The sequence below is a fragment of the Pholcus phalangioides genome, unplaced genomic scaffold, assembly GCF_987345545.1.
Source record: "Pholcus phalangioides strain wild (caught in Gottingen) unplaced genomic scaffold, Ppha-v1.0 ptg000001l_1, whole genome shotgun sequence".
NCBI classification, from domain to species: domain Eukaryota; kingdom Metazoa; phylum Arthropoda; class Arachnida; order Araneae; family Pholcidae; genus Pholcus; species Pholcus phalangioides.
In genome coordinates, this window is record NW_028301594.1 from 29,360,087 (window position 1) to 29,382,034 (window position 21,948).

The 21,948-nt window shown below is 38.1% G+C and overlaps 1 protein-coding gene across 3 annotated transcripts in view; it reads right to left on the minus strand.

Annotated features, from left to right (window-relative positions):
* Window positions 1-16,856, minus strand: part of LOC149090305 (protein numb-like) — a 33,014-nt gene extending 16,158 nt beyond the window's left edge. The window contains exons 1-2 of one of the 3 annotated variants that reach the window (XM_089233961.1): window positions 16,708-16,856; window positions 12,073-12,171 (exon numbers count right to left, since the gene is read on the minus strand). In XM_089233961.1, the coding sequence (XP_089090087.1) occupies window positions 12,073-12,100 (28 nt within the window). In that variant the 5' untranslated portion in view covers window positions 12,101-12,171; window positions 16,708-16,856. Of the gene's footprint in view, window positions 1-5,536; window positions 6,023-12,072; window positions 12,172-16,707 lie in introns of those variants that run through there. The other 2 variants (XM_089233962.1, XM_089233960.1) reach the window with 2 other exon arrangements.
* Between the last annotated feature and the right edge of the window lie 5,092 nt (window positions 16,857-21,948).

Consider the following 21,948-nt stretch of genomic DNA (forward strand, 5'->3'; position numbering starts at 1 on the left):
GGAATGAATAAAAATAAAAGCAACAGAAAATTTGTCCTAAAATATGCATTTTGCAAATTTCTTTTTTATTAAGTATTGTGATCGAAGGAGCAACAGCCGATAATTCACACACCCAAGTTGAAAGGAATATCCTCAAATGTACAGTGCATTTTAATGGCACTGGATGAAAGTTCAACAATTCAAGACTGCTCAAATTGTTGTTTCTTATGGCTTGCAATGACAGTATTAACATTAGTAGAGAGTTTTACTATGTTTTTTCATCCCTAGAACAAGGAACAATATTTTTGACATCGTGGTCAAATAAAAAAAATGTATATCCAGATATGCACTTTTGAAAAATAGGCCATCAACTTCCTAAAAACAAATTTTTTGTGATGAGAGCAGATGGTACACCAACAAACAAAAATATTAATTTTGCTTCAAGACTTGCAGCAAAATTTATACATCATGAGTTCAATCAAATAAAGTGTGGTACTGTGGTTCCTGTACAAACAGGAAATTTTAATTGCATCCACAATAAAATTATGTTGTATCAGTCACTATTTTTTTTCCTCATGATGAGCCGGAAGTAACTTTTCTCATCAAGCAACACGGTCACCCAAAAAGTCTTTTTTATAAAGGCCTCGAAAATTTCACGTTTACCGTCATTACCAAGAAAATTTTATCGGGTGGGGGGAAGAGAACCAGTAGAATTGAACTGCAGTGGAAATCTTAAAAGCGACATAATCGCTCGAATTTTTTTATTTGTATTCGGATGAAACGTAAGCACACATTTTCCTCTAAATACTCAATACATAGTGTTCTTAGAAGGTTGTTGTAAATTGTTATAGAGGCGACGCGTTGTGCTATTTCCTCGTGTCCCGTCAGCAATGAGGTAAGTAACATTACGTTCACGAGAAAGTACGGAACTCGGGCGATAAGTTTCTCACGGAAGCGATGAATGGGCACTTTTCGCGCGAAGGCCTTCCGACACGACACTGTGATACGCCCCTGCTTAGGGAAAAACACACTCGTAAAATGCCGTCGTCCCGTTTTTATTATCTTACGGTAAAACCTTCATGTCGTAATGACGCTATCATTGGGACATCTCAAGGCGCGGAACGCTCTCAGAATGACTTTCTCAAAGAAACGGAAGAAAGAGGCATAAAAAAATAAAATTTTCCCGTTTTCAGTTCGCTCCCTGGGAAGAAATACGGCTTTTTCTTCCAAGTGCCGCTACCTCCATTTAAGTAGAGAGGGGAAAAAAAAAGAATTCCTGTGGTTCAGAGTCCTTTCTTTACTCGAGCGCGTTTATTCATTCCCCATTGATGAGAAAAGAACAGCGATGAGTAACAAGCTGCATTTGCTAGGCAATATTTCTCATCGATGACGAGAGCGCTCGAGTTGCAACCTACTGCTCAATATAGCAAAGTCACACCTGCAATATAATATAACACTAGGCTCATTGCTAATTGAGAAATACGACGAAAAAAAATTAATAAAAGAATTGCAACAAAAACAGTAAAAAAACATGATAGGTCACGGCTTGACAAATCGAAAAAAATCAGGTGCCAAGCATTTTTTTCTACGGACAAAATCGGTCAAAAATAGCGTTTTCTTTGATTTGTTCGGGAATCCCTTTCCATGCTAGCAGACCCGCTGGCATAAATGCTGATAATTTTATGCTGCCTTGAGACTTCAATTATCATACATAAAATAAATTAGACAACAATATCAATTTTTTTAGTCGCGATGGCGACATGGCACCTGAGATTTGTCAGGCTCTGTGACAGGTGGCAGTGAAGTGAATTCGCCTTGACCTGGCATCTAAACCTGCTTCTTGAGCGCACCATAGCTCTCGTTTTTTTCACTGTACTCAATTTCAAACTTGCGAGATGTTGGTTGACACCCCATGCCCATCAAAGTTGTGTTTATCTTTGGACTTGATATCTAGGCATCTAGTTGGAGCAGCTGGTGTGTGTGCATGCTGGGTGTACACGACAAGGCGCTGTAAACTTATGACACCCTAGTACAGTGGAGATAGAAATTTGAGTAAATAAAGCACCGCAAGTACAGTGATGCCTCGGTACTCGTAATTTATCCCAAAACTCGTGGCGAACGGTGAAATCAACTCGTAGTGAGGCAATTTATTTCATATAATATACACAAACGAAGCTTAAAAACAAAAAGGCAGGTTCTTTTCTTGTGCATTAGGCGGCGAGAACCAAGCAGGAGTCGAATATTAAATGGCATAAATGAAATTTTCGTCACAATGTTTGTACAACACAGGTCCGTTTTCCCATACAAGCTTAGGCTGATAGCAAGTCACCTGTGCCAGATTATTGTTGCGAGCAATTTAAAATTCCGTTCCAAACGATCTCCCGACTCAAACACACACTTCATATAAAAAATCTTCGGATAAGAGAACTGATACATGCGCAGACCGATCAGAAGCGCACTTGCTCGGTCTATTAGGCGTCCTCTGAACAAATAAAGCTTAGATTATCCTGGCAAAGAAACACGGCTTACAAACCAGAATAGGAGGTTCATAAACCCGTGTTGCATCAAGAAAAATTAACCCGAGAAGAACCTCCTTTATACGCCGCTCAGCTATACGAAATGAATACTTCAATAATTCATTTATTGGATGCAAAACCTCAAATATTCGACGCTTTCAATTCTACTCGAAATCCACATCTTTAAAAAAATTGTCATTTATAACCATCAAATGCAAGCAATTTTTGTAGACACTGAAAATGCGTCGCTGAAACAGTTCTTGCATATTGTCACCCCAAAAGCCATGAATTTTTGGATAATAACATTTACATATACGAAAGTAGCCATTGAGCTGGCTTATGACCATTCAGAGGTTGACACTAAAGTGATTAGTTTATTGCTTGTTTCTGAGAATACGCAGACACGGCGAGCCCCAAAGAAACGGGGTTTTTAATTGTTTAACAGACACAGCCATGTGTCCATTCAGAACTTTTCCTCCCAATGTTTTCAGCATTATCCCCAGAGGGTGGAATAAAAAGATGAGAAATTTTCCGAAGCAAAGGTATGTATATAATGTTCTAATTTTATTTCTCTACGCATTCTCTAATGTGCGATTTAAAATTCAATTTTTCTTGCTTTTTTCCCCCTCGAGTATGATTGAAATTTTTCTACAGAATTAAAGATGCAATTAAGCACATTGAATTTATTATTTTGTAGGTGTTTATTTTTTTTTTTTTTTGGGGGGGGGGTGTTTTTTAAGTCTCAGTGGTGCGACTTGCGCATTTATACGACTTTTCAACCCAGCCTCTTGAACGTCGTATAAACGAGGTTTCCACTGTACATAAATAAAATGCAACATTCCCAGAATGGTACACGCGCCGAGCAGAACACCTGCATCTTGGGGAAAGAGGAAAAAAATCGCAAACTCCGCCCAAAACATCAGCTTTATCACCACCCAATTCATTTATTTCCCCATCTTTTATAAATGCTCTAGCTGCCTACCGCCCATCTATCAATATCCCCACATATCCAAAAAACCGACCACTGTTATTCCTTAATTTAATAAAACTTATTTGTTTGAAAACACGATACAAATTTGATTGTTTTTACGCACCATTTTTATGAGATCTTTTCACAATTCATCTTTGATATATGATGTATCTTTTCAATTTTAATTTTGTCAAGACCGCCGGAGTGAGTAGAATGTGTTTCAAGACAACCTAATTGAAAGGAAATTATATAAAATTGAGAAAATTATCTACACTAGTCTCCCAAACTTACGGCTCACTAACCCCTTTTCTAATCATTTTTTCCCATCGTCCACCCCCCCCCCCCACGTTAAGTCTATCCATGCAGGGCCGTAACTAGATGCTTGGTCAGCCAGGGCCAGCACGCATTTTAGCGCCCCCAATAACGTTGAAGGAGGTTGAATAGTGAAATTTGCGCCCCCGCCAGTCCGGCACCTCCCTAGTTGCTGCCTTGTATCCATGAGATCCCGTGTTGTATTCATTGCTCTACCGGAAGCCCCTCCCCCAAGGTCTGCTTCATTGCCCTCCAAGGAGAAATATCAACGCCATCTACAGCTGTAGATATTAGGAGGGGGGGGGGTGTTGAAAATATCGCCCTTCTGGGACACTGCCGCAGGAGAGAAGGGTGTGTGTTGATCAATGACATAACGCAGGTTGTCTTCCGTACCCTCGCTGATAGACCAAGTGACACCACTCAGTCACCAAAAAAACTTTCTACAAAATGAAGTCCAAATCAAGTTTTTATGTTAGTTTTCAATACATGGTAGATTGACGAGTGTGCTGGAGAAAATTGCCTCCTCTTATTATAACACGATTATATATTACAGCAATAATTATTTTCTATACACGAGGAAAATCTAAAAAATCTTGAAATCTACAGAGCAGATCGAGATTTTCTAGGTGACAGCTAGCCCTCAGGGAGGCCTAGAAAGTTAAAAGTTAGGATTTTCGCGTGTCATATCAAGGAAGAAGGGTCTATTTACGATTTAACACGTGGCTCTTCGCTGACACCATCTCTTACATGATGCCGACACTGTTCACTCTCTAATGTACATAACCAGGTGATAAATATAGCAGGTTAACCTCTAAATCTCGTTACTCTATAAGGAAAACCACCAACATAAATTGGATGGGAACTACTGACCGCGAAAAAATGATCATTCGAGGAAAAACAAAATGCACATAATTCACGATACATTCCAACCAGACTAATCGAACAGTTATTTTAGACCATTTTGTCATATGAAAAAGCAATGGGACAGAACAAAACTTGTGCGTAAGACATAACACAAATCCGACTATTATTGCTCATATAGGTAACAAATATCCACTGGCTGTTACAAACCCGCACGATTTAACTGATGCCTTGTACTACAGGAAAGAAAGCATGAACTATAAAAAAAAAAATTAAGGGATGCTTCGAAAACGTAATATCACATAGAAATTCCGCAGCAAAACTTCTCAATAACTACAGCACTAAATGGAGTACCCGAATAACAAATCCTGTATTTTATGACAGGAGTAAGTTCTGAAGAGATACATACATGTTACGAGCTTCTACTCAGAATTTTCAAGCTTTTTTTAACATCAAAAAAGTCGTGCGTGCAGCTTCAAAATCATGGTCTGCCTGGTTTGGGAAAAATGTTTTATAATAAGAACCTGTTTCAGGTCATCATACGTAGTCTCTATTGAAAAAAAAAAAATTGGACGAGAGAAATTACCATAGAATTTGAAAGATGGTAATTTAATCTCACTGGCGATGAAATGCCAAGATACCAACTCGTCTCGACATCACTAGAGTAAAACAAACTTTAAAGTAGTTTTTAGGAAACTTGAAACCATCGTGACAATACAGCACAAGAATACACTGCTTTTAAAAATGAGTAAAATCCAAAATCAAGTAGCATATAAAGCCATTTTCACAATGCATCATTTTTTTTTATCAGCGATTCAATCAAAACAATTTGTTAAGAAAAAAAAAATCAAACAAGTTTTTTATGGCGAACAGGAGGAGGGGGTAAATATGGCCTTACCCATCTTCTTGGAACGCGTGGGCCTCTCCCTAAGTTCCGAATGTTGGTTACCCATCACAGTCAGCGCAACTGGTTATTGCCAATTACGAAAACAAACGAGGACAGATCACAAAATGAAAGTCTGATGGAGCGAAATCTTAATGACACATTCCACGGGAAACAAAACTCGAAACAGGCGAGACAAATAACGCTATCCAGCACAGACACACACAAACACTACTACACGGTATCCGAAAAAAGGCACAGAAATCTACAATATTTTTTTCCTTTGGTGTGGTGGGATACACTTTTTTTCTTCTCACGCAAATACTCGGAGAAACACGTTCAGCATTAGAGGAAGGAGAGTTTGGTCAGTTGTTGGCATTGCATTCCTCTCTCTCTCTCGCTCGTTGTCTTGCGTTAGCTTTGCTATCAGGCATGTACGGGTAGTAACAACACCAAGAGAAGAACAAGCGGGAGGAAAAACCTGTTTGTTCTGTGTGTTGTGTTTCTTCTTCCCTTTCTCCACCGTATATAAAAAAGCGGCCCAATCATATCAGCTGGTTAGTCCACATGAGAATTAAAAAATGAAACGCCAAATAACCGAGAACATCTCGTTACATAATATGGCGGGATTTCGATCAATTTTTATCATTCATTATGAAAAAAAAAATTTCTTATTTCCCCCGTTCCCAGACAGGCTTCGCCCTAGATCTCGATCCAATAAAGGAAAGGATACCTGCCGTTTACAATATCGAATACACTAAAGCCTCGATATAACGATATTCCGCGGACAGAAAAAAAATATCGCAGTAGAGGGATTATCGTTGTATCTCGAGAGGCAACAATGTCATCAAATGACATCAAATTTATGTTGTTGCATCTTTTCCGAATCGGCGTTGTTAGTACCACCAAAAAATACGCTTTTGAGTATTTATTCGCCGCAAAAAATTTTAATTGACAGCTGATAAAAAACAAAATTCAGTTAAATTTGTGTGTGTATTGTTTCTGAAAAGAGTTTTTTTGCAATACACTTTGGTGTGTCACAAGAAATACCGAAAACTTCAACAGTGTAGGTGATCAGATAGTACCAAATACAGATGTTATTGGACGTCCTCGGAAGAACAAAAATTTGTGGCGAGTTTAAAACTATATCGAAAGATATTTCGAGCGAAATATAAAAAACATCGTTGCAGCAGTTTCAAAATCCCCTCAAAAATATCTTCATAGAGGAATTTATCGTAGTAAAGGATATCGTTGTATCGTGAGGAGATTAACATTACGCTGAGGCAATTCCAAACAAGATTTAAAAAATATCGTAGAGGGATTTATCGTTATATCGAGTATCGATGCAACGGGGTTTCATTGTGTCTTGATAGAGGGATCACGATGAAATTTTAATACTTATTGGTCAGTTGAAATGGACACTGCATCTCTTACCTTCAGGGACTGCTCACGCTTCGAAATTCCGTGTACATGGGTGAAAAAAATATTTTCGTGAAAGACAATAAAAATTCCACACAAACCGATCATTTTCAATGCCGTCCAATTGAAAAACAAATGTAACAGAATTTGTGTCGAATTCTACGGTGTTAAAGTTAGATTTTTTTTTTTTTAAAAACCGTAAGTGTAAAACTGCATATTAAGCTTTTTTTTTAATTATTATAAATAATTAATAATATAATGTAGTAATACACTTTAGTATAGTGGTTCCCAACTTTTTGCACGTGAACCCATGGGGGGTGCATGACGAGCAAGTCAGGAGTAAGCGAAAAAAATAATTAGCGATGGTGGAAAAAAGGAGTGGTGAAGCGGTGCAAAACACTAACAACCTTCCCTACATATTTCTACGAGAAAGCACATCAACTACTGTACTTGTGGTATGAAAGCCCACCAGGCGCGGATTCAGGGCGATTTGAGTAGGTTCGAGAATCGTCCCGTATTTTACGGGGAAGACAATTTTTCCCACATTTATCCAGCTCTTGGGAGAGACAATCCCCGCCCGCGGATCCACAACTGAAGTACAGTGGCGAATTTATGGTTTTGCAATCTGCCGGCTATTCGAATTTTGCCGCCCTTCTCCCGTTGATTTGCCTATTCTTGACCAAAAATTGCTGTAATTTTTCGCCTCTACGAACTTATGCAGTCTGCTTAGCCCCCCCCCCCCCCAAATACGTGTCTGCTGAAGCCTACTAAGTATTTCTAGGGATACGCAAGCCTCCTACGCGTTTTCCAAGAGGTACTTGAAGCATGAAAAGTTGGGAATGGCTCTTCCATTTCTGACCTCAGCATAAAAAAAAGCGACAAAAATAATTAAACGGTTGTACCAGGGCTCCTGGAAACCCAGGCTGAGTTATCCGCCATCTTTGTGCAAAGTGTGACGTCAGTATTATAGCTACAACCAATCGCTGTTCCCTACGGTTTTTTTTTCTACCATCAGACGTCACTTTGAACAAAAAACTGGTTTTGCTACGCTAAGATGGAGGACGATGAGTATGCTTGGTATCCCAATTGCCTTAACCCGTACCTCATCTCTGATATAAGTTTATATCTAATTGGTTTTATTCTACATTGGTTCTCAAACAGGGAGGAGCGAACCACTGATAAACATTCTTTAAAGGGAGCTTGGAAATTTCGGCAGCTTGGAGAAAGGTGCGTGCAGGTTTTGGATGTTCATTGGGAGTCATTACGTCAAAAAAAAAAATTGAGACCCCTAAATTACAATTAGTTTAATAAACATCTAAATTACATCAATGAAACAATGAGAAAAAGAACCGTTTATTTCTTTATTTTAAGGGAAATGTATTTAATACAAATAAAAGATTTGGGGAGTGGGAATACCTTAAAATCGCTCAGACAGAAGGGAGAGAACGACTTTACTAGGGCATGACATCTCCAAAGAATCCTCAGAATATAAATCCCAGAATCGCAGTTTATTACTGAGCATTTGAAAATTGTTTCTCGGGTATTACAAACCAAAGGGAGCCTACAGATTGAAAGTTGACCCCAAATCGCAAGAATAATTCTAGAAATGGATGTAAAAAAATAAAACCCGAAAGGACTTGAATCAAACGTGAATTATTCGTCCCAAATTCTGATGGCATCAAACAATAGAAAAAGAGGAAGAAAAAAGGAGTGGAAGAACGCATGCATGCATTCGCAGTCGCTTACCATTCATATAGTTGTTTACCACATTCATAGTCTCAAAACAAAAAAAAAACAATACCAGGCGTGTAAGAAGTGTAATGGAAATAGAGAAGACCTGAAGTAGAGCTGAAATGCTTTTCTTTCCTTTTTTTAAAACTCTTATCAAAATATAGCAACATACATATAACTTCCGAGCACTAAAGCGACGACAGAAGATGTGAAGCTCTGATGAATGTGACAATTCCTGGAACGGTAAAACAAACGGTCTCTAAATTTTCATTTAAATCCTAACAGGTGTCCGCTCACGACACATTTCATTTTTAGAAACTCCCGAACATTTGTATGAGCTCGGAGAAGCTCCAAGCTGGCTGATTACTGTGTTCATCCAGGCCAAATAAATGTGTGTGTATGCTTCGGCAGAACAAGAATATCTTTCACCTTTCATATAAGGTATCGCAATAGGTAGTGAACGATACAAAGAGCATAAATGGTTGTATTTTCACTTGCTTGAATTTTTCCTTCTGAATACAATCTGAATGCCTAGCACTAACGCCAGTGCAAACTCGCTCCAAATCCACTCACTCAGAGAAATACAACACAACACATTATTTAATTAACATTGTCTCCAAAAGGGTTTCCCAACATAATCAGCTTGATAATTTTATTGACCAAACCTCCCGAAGAATGAAATATACAGTAGATTCCGCTTATAACGTTTTCCCCTGCTTAATACCACTTATTTTCGTGGTTCCAACTTTAATACTCATTGAGATTTTCCGTTTCAAGCGTTTTCCCCGTTTACAACGGATTTTTTTTTTTGAAAAACCTTATAATTGGGATCCACTATAATTTAAAATCTTAACCTTTCGAATGTTTTGAGTTTTCCCCCTTCACAGACCCTTCGCCCCCCCCCCCCCGATTTTCGTGTGAGTGTCCAATATTTACATATTTCCCTCAAGGCCGTAACGAGCGAGGAGGGACTGGTGGGGATTCGCCCCTCCCCAAATGTTAGAAAATGGCTGATTTTTATGGAATAGATGGTCAAGTCTGTCGTTCTGTCGCTTTGGTTGTTGCAAATCATCGAAACATCCGCTATACCCCTTCGGAAAGAAGTTTCTGGCTATGGCCCCAATTTCCTACGACTTTTGCCAAATAATCTACGTTTTTCATTTCCAACTCGCTAGGAACTCTGTCCAACCATTCTTAAATCGCCAGCACAGTCTATGCCCATTACAGTGAGACCTCGGTATAACTTCTCTTTCATTTTGACATCAATCTCCTCGATCATTACGTCATATTTTAAAAACCCGTGCCAACATAATCACCAAATTGAGGTTGCTTGAAACCTCACTTACGAAGTGTGTAGTAATTTTCATCCGATTCCCAGCAGAGGCATACCAGGACTCCCCCCCCCCCCCCATCAAAAATTTAATTTTTTTTTACATATTTTCGTTAAAAAATTTAAATTTCAAAAGGAAATACATTTTTTTGTCATTTCGATTTCCGTCAATTTGAAATGCTTTTGTGGGTTGGTAACTCAAGTTTTCCAGAACAAATTGTTTGCCCCCCCCCCCCAGATCGATCTTGTGTACGCCGCTAGTCCTCGGGTGAACGATATTGCGAGATCTGACCTGACAGGGGCGTACGCGGAACTCACTGGTAGTTCGGAGAGGAAGGGTTTACAAGGAATCCTTTTCTGCCACATTCTGAATTAACCTTTCAAAATATAATTTTAAATTGAAGAAATTCAATACTTTTATTTAATTTCTGATCACTTGAGGGTGGCATCCCTGCGTATGCATCTGCGGTAGAAAAACAACTATAATTATGAAATCTTTGAAATATGCAGAAACTCACACACAAACAAATCTGAGTAATACAACTTTAGTGGAGGAGGCATTCATCCATGAAGTCGATCACAAAAGCATCCAAAAAATCAGAAAATTGGTCACAACTCCCTTTTAGATGCTTCAGTCGTGGCCGCGAGCAACAGTACAGTGGAGTCTCGATAATCCGAGAGGTAAACGGGACCGAGACTACCTCGGATTACTGAAAACTCACGTTATCCAAAAAATAATAGAAAACGGCTTTCTAGGGGAAGGTGAATACTCCTACGTATTTTGCTCCTAGCCCTTTAAGCGGCAAAGCAAAAATCAATAAGCCCCTTCAAAATGCCATACCTTTTTTAATAAAGTGGGCGCTTTTTACTCGATTTTCAGGAGGTGCAAAGTAGAAGATCTAGGGAAAACCGTTTCATTGAGAAATAAACTTTGCAAAATATCTGGGCTTGTCAATGATAAAATGAGAGACTTCTAACGAGGCGAAATATCTCGTCCATGCCGCTAAAACGGTTAATTCAATGGCTTGAATCATTACACGAATGACAAGACCTACAGACTCTTAAGGTGACATGGGCTCAGGCGCTAAGAAAAACCTTATATTTCTTTTTGCAAAAAAAATTTACTATATGGGGGCCTGAGTTGAACCGAGACCCCAGTTTGGAGACCTCTTCCAACTGAAATTATTCACATTCGTTATAAAAATAGGACAAAGTCAAATAAAACTTGTGCTTGGGAAAAAACTAGAAGGTTTTGAAACGGTATTTTTTGAAAATCGCAGCACCTCGGATCATCGGAAACCTCAAAAAGTTTCGAGACTCTACTGTAGGAAGCTACCTGCATCACAAACACCATTGCACTGAAAAAATAGAAGAGGTAGAACAAATAACAGTTTGGAGGATCGCGATTTTTTGGTATAGAACAGCCCAACATGTAGCAGTTAAGACTAGAAATAAAGGTTTTTTAGTCCTACTGTATTACAGGGCTTGACAAATCCCAAGCTCCACATTACTACATGGCAACTAAAAACTTAGCATTGGTATCTAAAATTTTCGATGTTATAACTAAATTGAAAATTGAGGATAGCACAAAATTTTCCAAATTCATGTCAGCATGTCCACCAGCTTAGGTTTCTAGTCCTGGACCCTCAAAACAATTGGACAATTTTTTTGGGGGGGGGGGGGAAAAATGTTTGGCGCTCTCTCTCTCTAGAAATTTACCTGGTGCTTAATTTCTTCTTTTTTTTTTTAATTTGTCAAGCCCTGTTGTATTCTATCGTTTCTTAAGAAACAAAAACTACCCACATTAGCATAAAATATTTGAAAGGATAGCATGCAAAAGTACAGTAAAACCTCTCTAAGAGGGTCACCCTTCAGAGCTTAGAAAACTTGCCCCTTTAGAGAGGTGGCTTCTTAATAGAGAAAGGAGGATATGTGAAAATATTCTAGATTAGAAAAAAAAATTGGCCTTAATATTGAGCGATAGCAAACTCAGAGAGGCTTCACCATATTTCCATCGCATTATGAAGGAAATCGAGAAAAGAGGAGGGAAAGATAGAAAGAAAACAGGTACCTAAAGGTGTTTGAAAAATCCCATCCATAGAAATGCGTAAAAGACTTCAAACATAACTCATTTCATTTTCCTTCTCTTCTTCAATGGTCATCTTTGCACCTTTTAAATTGAACAGCTAACATTAATGTCAAGTGTGAGTTTCAGACATACATTACAAATAAACTTCTATCCTACGAATGCCAAAACATATGCCTGTATTCTCAAATTTATTATTTGTCTTAAGCACACATTATATTTTTCGCTCTTTTCATCTTTGACATATCACCACGCTCCACTGCCAAGATGCATATACATATTATATAATAAAGATATATTCCTCTAAGGTCACAACTAGAGAAATGAAAACTTACTCTGTCGCCTAGGGCCAGTATACATTTTGGCGATTCTCCTACTTGGTATTTTCAACAGAAAAATAATAAACTTGCACCCTTTCTGGTCCAGCGCATTTCTTAGTTACGACCCTGCATTCCTGAGAAACTTCTAACAAATCAGTGCATGCCAAAAGTTTTAAATGTGTCGTGGCCTTCACAAGGGTGGGGCCATCTAGATGTTTCTAACATTTTTTTTTGTTTTTCACACACTAAATCCACTATAGAGCAGGGCCTGCAAGAAGTTTGGCCAAGGAGGGCCCCCTAGAGCCCTGCGGCAGCATATGGGGGTATGTATGGTGCATGTTGTTTCCCTAATATATTTACGATGCCAGAGTTATGCATGGTTCATGTTAATTAAATGATACTACTATTACTTAACCTTACATGAAGCTCATAAACACTTCTCTGAAGAATTCATAACGATTTTGTGCATGCCAAAATGTGTATGTGTGTGTGCATGCTTGGCTCAAATCCTAACAAATTTTCAGAGTTATGCAATGAATGTTTCATGTTCGAGGGATGTCTGCATTTTTGTGTTAAGCAAGTATACATTAAAGGTCTGCCCTTTCTCTGCCGATTGAGAGAATTTACAAACGGGAGACCAGTTCGTATTCAGACCTCAAAGTTATTATTATAAAGTTGGAAAATAATAGAAAACAGACTTCAGCTAACAACCAATGCACACCCAATAGGGTTCAAACCAAATCTTCAGGATGCTAGTCCATTACAATGCCCATAATAACACACAGCGGCCATGAGAAAGACTAAAAGACTCAAAATTGGCCGTCAACTGGAAGCTACAATGAACAATAACAAGTTACATTTTGTAGTCTTGCACCCCTACGAAGAATGTTTTGCATTGTTCTGCAAAGAGTCCTTGGCTGATTGAAAATGTTCTGCAATGATAATTCCTGCAGAACATTTTCAATCAACTGACTCGTTCTAGAACAATGCAACACAGAAAGCAGGCAGACCTACAACACTATACTGGCATAACATGAAAATTCAAGCATTTCCATCTTTACTTCAGAAAATGGAAGACAGATGCCAGCATGAACACGAAACAAGCACAATTCTACAACAGATATGTTAAGGCCACACATTCACTCAAAACGCATTCCGGCATGTGCCGATTCGTTAGAAATTCCAAGGAGGAATCTGTACAAGGTTCATGTACAGTTAAGAAGTTGTAGTTAGAATTACTATTACAGTCTAGAAAGTGCTGTTCTTTTTTCCTTAAAATTCTTACAGAGATTGTTCCGCAACATACGTCATAATTTTCTGTAAATTGTTTTTTTGGGGGGAGTCTTGAGCATAGATATAACTTATTATCGCTCGTAGTAGCTTCTAGTGGGCGACCAGCCTAAGAGTACATCCTGCCTCTGTGAGTATCATATTATAGGACAATGCTCGATTAAAGCCCCATGAGAAAAAATAATAATCATATATAGAAACAAAATAGGATAGGGACTCGCACGCAGAAGATAACAAAGAAGAAGAGTAACAGAGAGGGGCACTCATTTGACATGATGAGCAAATCAGCCAAGCATGGAACTCAGGACAAGAAATACATTTTGCAGCCCAGCAATGCATACGAGAGCCACAATCAATACTAGGTGGTCCAGGATGACACCCTTGTGGCCCAACCAGGTGACACAACAAGTCCAAGATCTACTAGGAGCGCAACATAACCCTTGCGACCTGGCCAGGTGGCACAAAACTATCACAAAAGCACTACAAACTCTTTGCTGTGATCCCCACAAAGCTTTATTATGTATGCACCCCTTGTAACACCTAGTTGGGCTAATTTTGTATTTTTTTTGTTTTTGTTTCCTTTGCTTATCTAGTGGGACTAGTGGCTGGAGTATTTTCTCCCCAGTATGACTACATCTTTCTGGGGCACAGAGCTTATATCGTTAATGCAACAGAGCCTCGGTTCGTTCAGTTCAGCTACATCTTGCCACTGTGCTGTGACGGACTCAAGTTAACCCTTACAGTGACGATCCCAAGATATCGCATCAAACTTAATCTGCTTTATTTTGGTCAACCCAAAATATCTTGGGTTCTTAACACGCTTTTAATTCCAATGTAGCAGTTACAATGCATGGGCAGAGATACCGGCGGAGACGCTGAGGTCAAAGGTGGATTCGACTGATCTAACGTATATAAGCATATATGAATTGACATCGTCATCATCGTGCCCCCCTACAGCAGTAATGACGTTGCCCCCCCCCCCCCCCCACCAGACTTCCAAGTCGATCTCCACCTATGTTACAATGTGAATCAGGAAATTTTTAAAAGGATTAAAATTCCACCAAAAGAGTAGTTGGTGGTCGGCTGAAGTTGCTTTTCTGGGGTATCCTAACTTCAAGGTGTGAATGCGAGTTGATCTCCCTGTTTAAAAGTCTCACCAAAGCAACAGGCCTACAACGGTACAAATATTCAATCATTACATTTCACTCTTAGTTTGAAAAATATATAGCAGCACTAAAAATTCATTCACACACATTAGATACACACTCAGACTGTTAGGACTAACCATGAGATGACACTTAAGTATGTGACAGATGATTCTATTCTTCCATTCCTCTCAGGTAAAGTGATTATGCAACAAGAATTGCTCGTCAGCACCTAAGCTCTCACACATTTAGCTTCTCCATCTAGAATAGAATAGGGTCATCCACCATGATATAGCCAAGTCTCCAGTGCCGCCTAAACGCACGGCCCGGGGGCCTCACAAAAATCAGAACCCATTGAAAATTTCGAGAATTTGCCATGTAAGTGACTCAGAAAAATCACTTGGCCCGGGGGCCCATGATGCTCTTAAGACGGCCGTGCAAGTCTCATGTCATTCTTGGAGAACTACCCATTTGCACAACTGATTTGGTAGTAAATTACCCATGGCAATAGATCGAAGTTGTGCCCAGTTTAAAAAAAAGAAAGATACACCCTAGAGCCAAGCCTATAGACTCAGATGTTTGGGCAGCCATCCCCCAGTAAATCTATTGTGTGAGAAATTTGGGGATAAAAACCCTGTCAGTCCTCTTCTTTGTGTGTGTGTGTGGGGAAGGGGGGGGGTATGACTCCAACCCTGTTGTCAGAGGTAAATTTTTTTCTCACTTTTTTGGTTTATTTACCCAACAAAGAAGCCCATGAAAAATTTGCGCATCACCTTCAACCTCTCCTACACTACAAGGAGGTGCCAAGATGCTTGCTTGCCATAACTAGTTAAGCATCTAGTTGCAGCGCTGTTCCGAGTACATTAAGTCAACACATAACAGTCAGAGATAAAGACAATGTAGAACTTTGAGGACATGAATCACATGATCAGAGGCACATTTGCAGTTTTGTCGCTCTTCCCCCATTCTAGTCTAGTTTTCTTGACCCCTCACTCTTCAAATTTGCTGCCCTAGACTATAACCCGATTAATCCCAGCTACTTCTGAATACGCCTCTATCTCCAAGTCACTCTTTTTTCATCTCTCACATTTTCACACCATAAATCACTCTTTTATTAAAATATTATTTTGAGGGACAATTTGTTGGCCCAATTTGTAGTGTGTTATTGGTAACAGCTGCCTCCAATGTGGATGATGACAATGGAAATGGCATAACAGCAGTTGGTGGCCTCTAGTTACTCATTAAGCTATTCACATGCTTGCACACTTTCTTGGCCACTCTTTTGGCTGCTCACCAACCATGAATTTCATTCTTTTAACGCTCGCTTTCTACAGGTCACTCGTGATTACTCTCTAGTTTGCTCTTTTGGCCAATCACCGACCTGTTCCTTCATTCTTTCAGTCAATCACACGCTTGCAAACTCTTAGTCTTTTGGTTGCTCACTGACCTGGTTAAAGAGTGGCCCTTGCTCTCTAAGTCACTCGTTTTGTCACTCACTGACCTGATCCCTCTGCAGCGGCGCATTTAAGATACTACCACCTGTAGACCGAAGAAACTTTATAACCCTTCTTTCATTCTACTATTTTTCTTGACCACACATTCCTCTAATTTTCCGCCCCTACGAACTTGCCGCCCAGTTCTATATAGCCCACTAATCACCCGCTACCCCCCCCCCCCCGTGAATACGCTTCTGAACATAATCACACATGAATCACAACATGATCGCACAAGAAATTTACCACTTGAATTTAAAAAAAAAAAAAACGAAAAGTAAATCATAACACTAGGATACAATAATTGGATATAAGGTATTGCTTAAAAACTTTCATGTTAATGTCATTTGACAGCGAGTGAAACGTTGTTACCTTTGCGATTTCTCGTACTTGGCTTCAGTGCTCAACATCCGCAACATAATTCAAAAAGTGCTAAAATGCTAGTGATTATATTTAAAAAAAAAAAAAAAAAGATGTGAGAAAGACACTTTGTGCGATATCCCTCCTTAATCCCACAACACATCAAAAGAGAAGAAAAAAAAAATCCTCTCAAGTTCAAGGTAGTTTTTAGAACTTCTCTTGAGGTCAAATCAGAAATTTAAAAAAAAAGAAAAAAAAGAAACTATGTTCAAATTTTTGAAGGTTTTAAAAATTGAATTTTACTTGTTTTTGTTAATATTGCGAGTTTTTTTTCATTTTGTTAGTCAGTTTTTCTTAATATATTTCATTTTTTTTGGGACAACCGAAACTGTGTGACCATATGAACTGATTTTTACGGGATTTTTTTTTATAGCTTCCTTTTACTACTGAGCTATAGAGAAACCTTATCCTTATAGATTAGTGCCCTTTTTTGAACCCCTCAACGCAGAGCCACCCTTAGCGGGTGTGTGACAGGTGCAGTCACACCGGACCCCACACTCATGGCAATAGAAATGGGAAAAAATAGATGAATTAAAATTCTAACAATAAAACGTTGGAAAACGTTAACTCTCTAAACGTTGGAAAATAATGTCTTTCATGTGTTATTATTAAAAATTATTTCTTTCTTTTGAATGTTCAACTCTTCCGGAAATTATTTCTTTCATTAATTATAAATTTTTAATAATTCCGAAGTTATTTTTTTTAATAATTCTGAATTTTTAAAGATTCGGGAAAATTATTTGCCATTATTTCTGAACTTTCAACAGTTCTGGAATTGTTTTTGAATTTTCAACAATTCAGCATTTATTTCATTAAATTAGAATTTTCATAGGTGCTGTGATATGTATTTTCTTATTACATTTTCCTTATTTTTAATTCACTATATTTATATATAGTTCTAAATTTTCAGTATTTCACATTCTTTCTTTCTTTAGGTCCTAATTTTCATTAATTTTGGAATTATTTCGTTCATTACGTAGCTTGAAATTTTCTTCGGTTCTAAAGTTCCGTAAAGTCGAAATTTTCATTAATTTTTGGGTCAATTTACATTTAAATTGTGCGTTTATTTTTTATATGGATATTTTTAGCGTATGAACTTTTGGATGCCGATTCACCCCCCGCTAATTGTTAAGACGACCTTTGCTGCAATTATTTTCGCACCAGTCACTGCGACTGGTAAGGCGAGGCCTGCCTCAACAGTCAGGGGCGAGATATCTCGTCCTAACGCAAATGGAATAAATTCATTCCAGCTTCCTCCCTGTCTCTTTTTACCTCTTTTCTCATCATTACGAAGCTTCATTGTTAATCCTATGAACGGAAGTCCTTCCCCCCCCCCGTTCTTTCTATACCTTTGTGATAGAAATTATAGTGATTTCCCCCCCCCCCCCACACACACACACAGTATCTTTCTATAACAGGTTTAAAAGGAAGAGAAAAAGAACAAATATAGAAGGGTGCGAAAGAGAAATTTGTTGCACTCTTTCCCTCTTTCTATTTCTAGGTTGTGAACAACCAGTTTTTTGAGATTTATCACCGATACTTCAAATAAAGATCTGAATTTTTCACCAAAAGGCCCCTTTCATACGGAGCGGATGCGGGTCCGGAAGAAGTTTTAACAATTGGTATATACGGAGCCTTTCAGACGATGCGGAATGCGCCCGCACCTTTCGAAGTGTTCATGCAGGTCCGGATTCCGCATGTGTCAAAAACCCAAGTGCGGGCTCCGGGTCTGCACATACAGGTTTTGTACATTGGGTTATTCGGAGCTATTCACACGACGCGTGTGCGGGTGGAATTCGCCCGCATCTTTGGCTACTTTAAGATAATTTTGCATGGAATTTTTTTAATTATTTGCCATAAATAAATACTCTTAAAAACACCATATGAAGGCCCCTGTTCATCAAAAGGATGTACCCACATACGTCTATCCCTCCGTTTCCTTCTGAGATAAAGGAGATATAGCAACTTTAACTGCCTTTTGTCCATACTTTACAATTTTTTAGAATAAAACCTGCCAATAACGGCCACTGACGGAACCAAAATTATAAGCCATATTCTGTAATTCATTACGAATATATAATTGACTAAATACTTTAATAACTTTTTTTTTTATTTTTAAATTTTTAAAATTATTTTTCAAATATTTATTTTTTTATTTTTTAAATTTTTAATCGTTAAATTTTTTTGAACTTTTAAAACTAAATACTTTTATTAAACTACGTTATCCATGTAAGGCGTTGACTCAGGGCCGGATTAAGTCGTTTGAAGGCCCTAAGCACTTGAATAGTTTTGGTGTCCCCCACCCCCGATACCTACATACATATTTTACTCGATATTGATTCTATCAGCTAAAAAAAAAGTGAAACTTTATATTTCAGAAGTAACTATTTTAAAGATGGGATTTCACTCTAAAAGGTTTATGAAAATTATTTTATAAAACTTGAAAAAAGCAAACCAATAAATTTATCGGTTGCATTTGTAAAATTATTATAAAATTTTTATAGTGTTTTCTGGGCTTAAGACAGAATTGTGATGTGAATATTTATAAGCACAGGCATTTTGTAAGTCTCCACCCCTCCTCTTTTTCTACTTGCAAATTCTTCGATATATCCTGATTTTTTTTTTTTTTGAATATCATTGGATGTTTTTGGAATTTTTCTTTCATATTTTCCAAAAAACGACAGATCTTAGATTTTTTTCCTCAAAATCTTTTGAAAATATTCTAAGATAGTTTCTCCAATCGACTGCTTGTGAGGATCAAACTGAAGGCATCTTTATACCCATATTCTATGGGGCTCTAGATTAAACCACCAAAGAATGGCTCTAGGCTGCCTATGAGCACTGAATCAGGGGTTAAGGCGAAAAATAATTACAAAAATTACAAAAAAAAATAATAATTTTTATGCACAAATTTCAAACTAAAGATGTTATAGTATCTTTAGTGCTCGTGTGAAAGGGCATGCGGATCCGGACCCGCGTGAAAGGGGCCTTGTACGTGAAAAGGTTAATGTAGTGACATCGGAACCAGGTGTGCTCCATTGCCTTCTTAAAGCCCGGGCACTCATGTAAACGAGATGTTTGCATGTGCAATTTTTGACAGCAAGATGTAAATTGGTGGGCAGGTACTGTATTTTTAAGGGGTATTTCTCACACAAGAAGGCTTCAGAAACATTACTCGGCCCGGGGACCTATGATGCTTTCCGGCCCAGGGGACTCGTGTCAATTTATGACCCAGGTCTGAACACCCTAAGAATAAATGAGAAATGAAAATTTCCAAAATGAAGCTCAAGACGAGTACCCACGGGTTCGAAACACTTCCGACGCTACTGGGTAAATTTTTAAATAGTTGTCCGGAAAAAAGATAATTTGCACAAGCAAATGGCTAAGGTTCCGTTTTCGCGAGGTTGTCACCAAATTGACGATTTCCGATTCTGCTCATGGAGGAAAGAATAACAGGAGGTGACGCGACCAGCGCGTCCGTTGAGAAAGCATGGGGGAATCTGGGTTGCCAGATGAAGCCAGTGATCGCTCTATTAAAGGGACCAAATAAGCCCAAACAAACCGTGGCTTCCCATGCTTTCCTATGAAAAACATCCCCGTTTTTAAAAATCATTTAAAAATTTACTATTCACTTTAGGAACTCGATTTTTTCCCCATCAAATTCTGTGGATATATTTATACAATTGAACGAGAGCTTTTGCAATTTTAGTTGTTATTTGTTTTCGAATATCAACTTCAACAACATGGAACCTTTTGCAAAAATAACCAAAATTTACCCATATCTTGTGCCCCAAAATTCCTTCTCGGCATTTTAATTTTAAAAAAGTTATGCCAAAACATGTAATACCTCAGTGCTGAGAGAGACACAATGGTTAAAGACACTTGAACAAGCGGTGTTTGAAAAAATCTGACTTTTTTTTTTTGCAAAAAACATTATATATGCAAAACATTAGCATATATAATGGCGTTCAGCTGTTTATATTAAAATATTGTAGAAATACTTCCAGTCCAGGTAGAACACCAAAAACTCGAGCACAGACAATTTTAGATTTCAAATTCAATTCGAAACTGTTTTTTTTTCAACTTTTCGTACACATACCACTTTAAAAGCAAAGTAATAGGAAGAGGAAAAAAAAAAACAAACACATCAACATTGTGATTATTTTCCTAAATACTATAGGCTATAGGCCAGAGAGATGACTTATCGCGGCTCGTAAAAAAAGTTTTTTATTTTTAATATTTTTTTTTCTCAATACATCTACATAGCGGAAGGTTCGGATGGGCGGCATATATTTCAATCATACGTATTCAAGAATATACGGAAGAAGGGTGGCAAAATTTGTACAGCCTACAGGCAGCAAAACCATAAATACACAGTGGCGAAGGACGCTCGAGCATTTCCAGTACTTTGAGGCACGGGGGCGGCAAAATGCTCTTTGCCCCGGATGGCAAAAATCCTAGCTACGTCCCTGTCAGAAGGTACTCGAGCACCTCAGAATTGATTCAGAAATCAAAATTCCTCATGTAAAGCTTAGGACGAGCGCCCACGGGCCTCAAACACTTTCGAAATGTCCCGGATCTATGATAATGATGAACGAAACAAAAAGGCAAAATAAACAGTTAAAAGAAAAAATTATGAAAATTGCATTTTATTGGAGCTTCATATCATTTTAATTAATCATATTCCCATAGACATTAATGTGATGCATCAAATTTTTAAAATAAATTGAAGCACTGAACTAAAAACTTATGACGAGTCGAGAGTTAAAAGTGATCTTCCCCTTTTTCAAAAATAAATTAAAAATATAAAAACCCCTTATACAAGGATAAACTTTTATCTTTCCCCTTTATCGGATAATGTAGATTACCTGAAGACGCATTAAACAGTCATGGTGCTTAAATTTATTTAATTATTAATATTTTAAGAGAATTCGATCCGGCAAAACACATGTTAAGTATGAGGAAAAGAGCGGTTTGTTTGGGCTTATTTGTCAGCCCATAGGGTTGCCACAATGGCTTCAATTTTCGTACCTGATGTCACCTCCTGTTATTCTTTCCTCCATGGATTCTGCTAGTCTCTTGATGACACAAAAAAAATTTTCTGCCAAACATCTTCAAAATTGTTGAAATTAACATCTCTTTCCCGTACAAGCTTTTGGCAACAAGTTTAGATGACCTGCATTTGAAGTATTG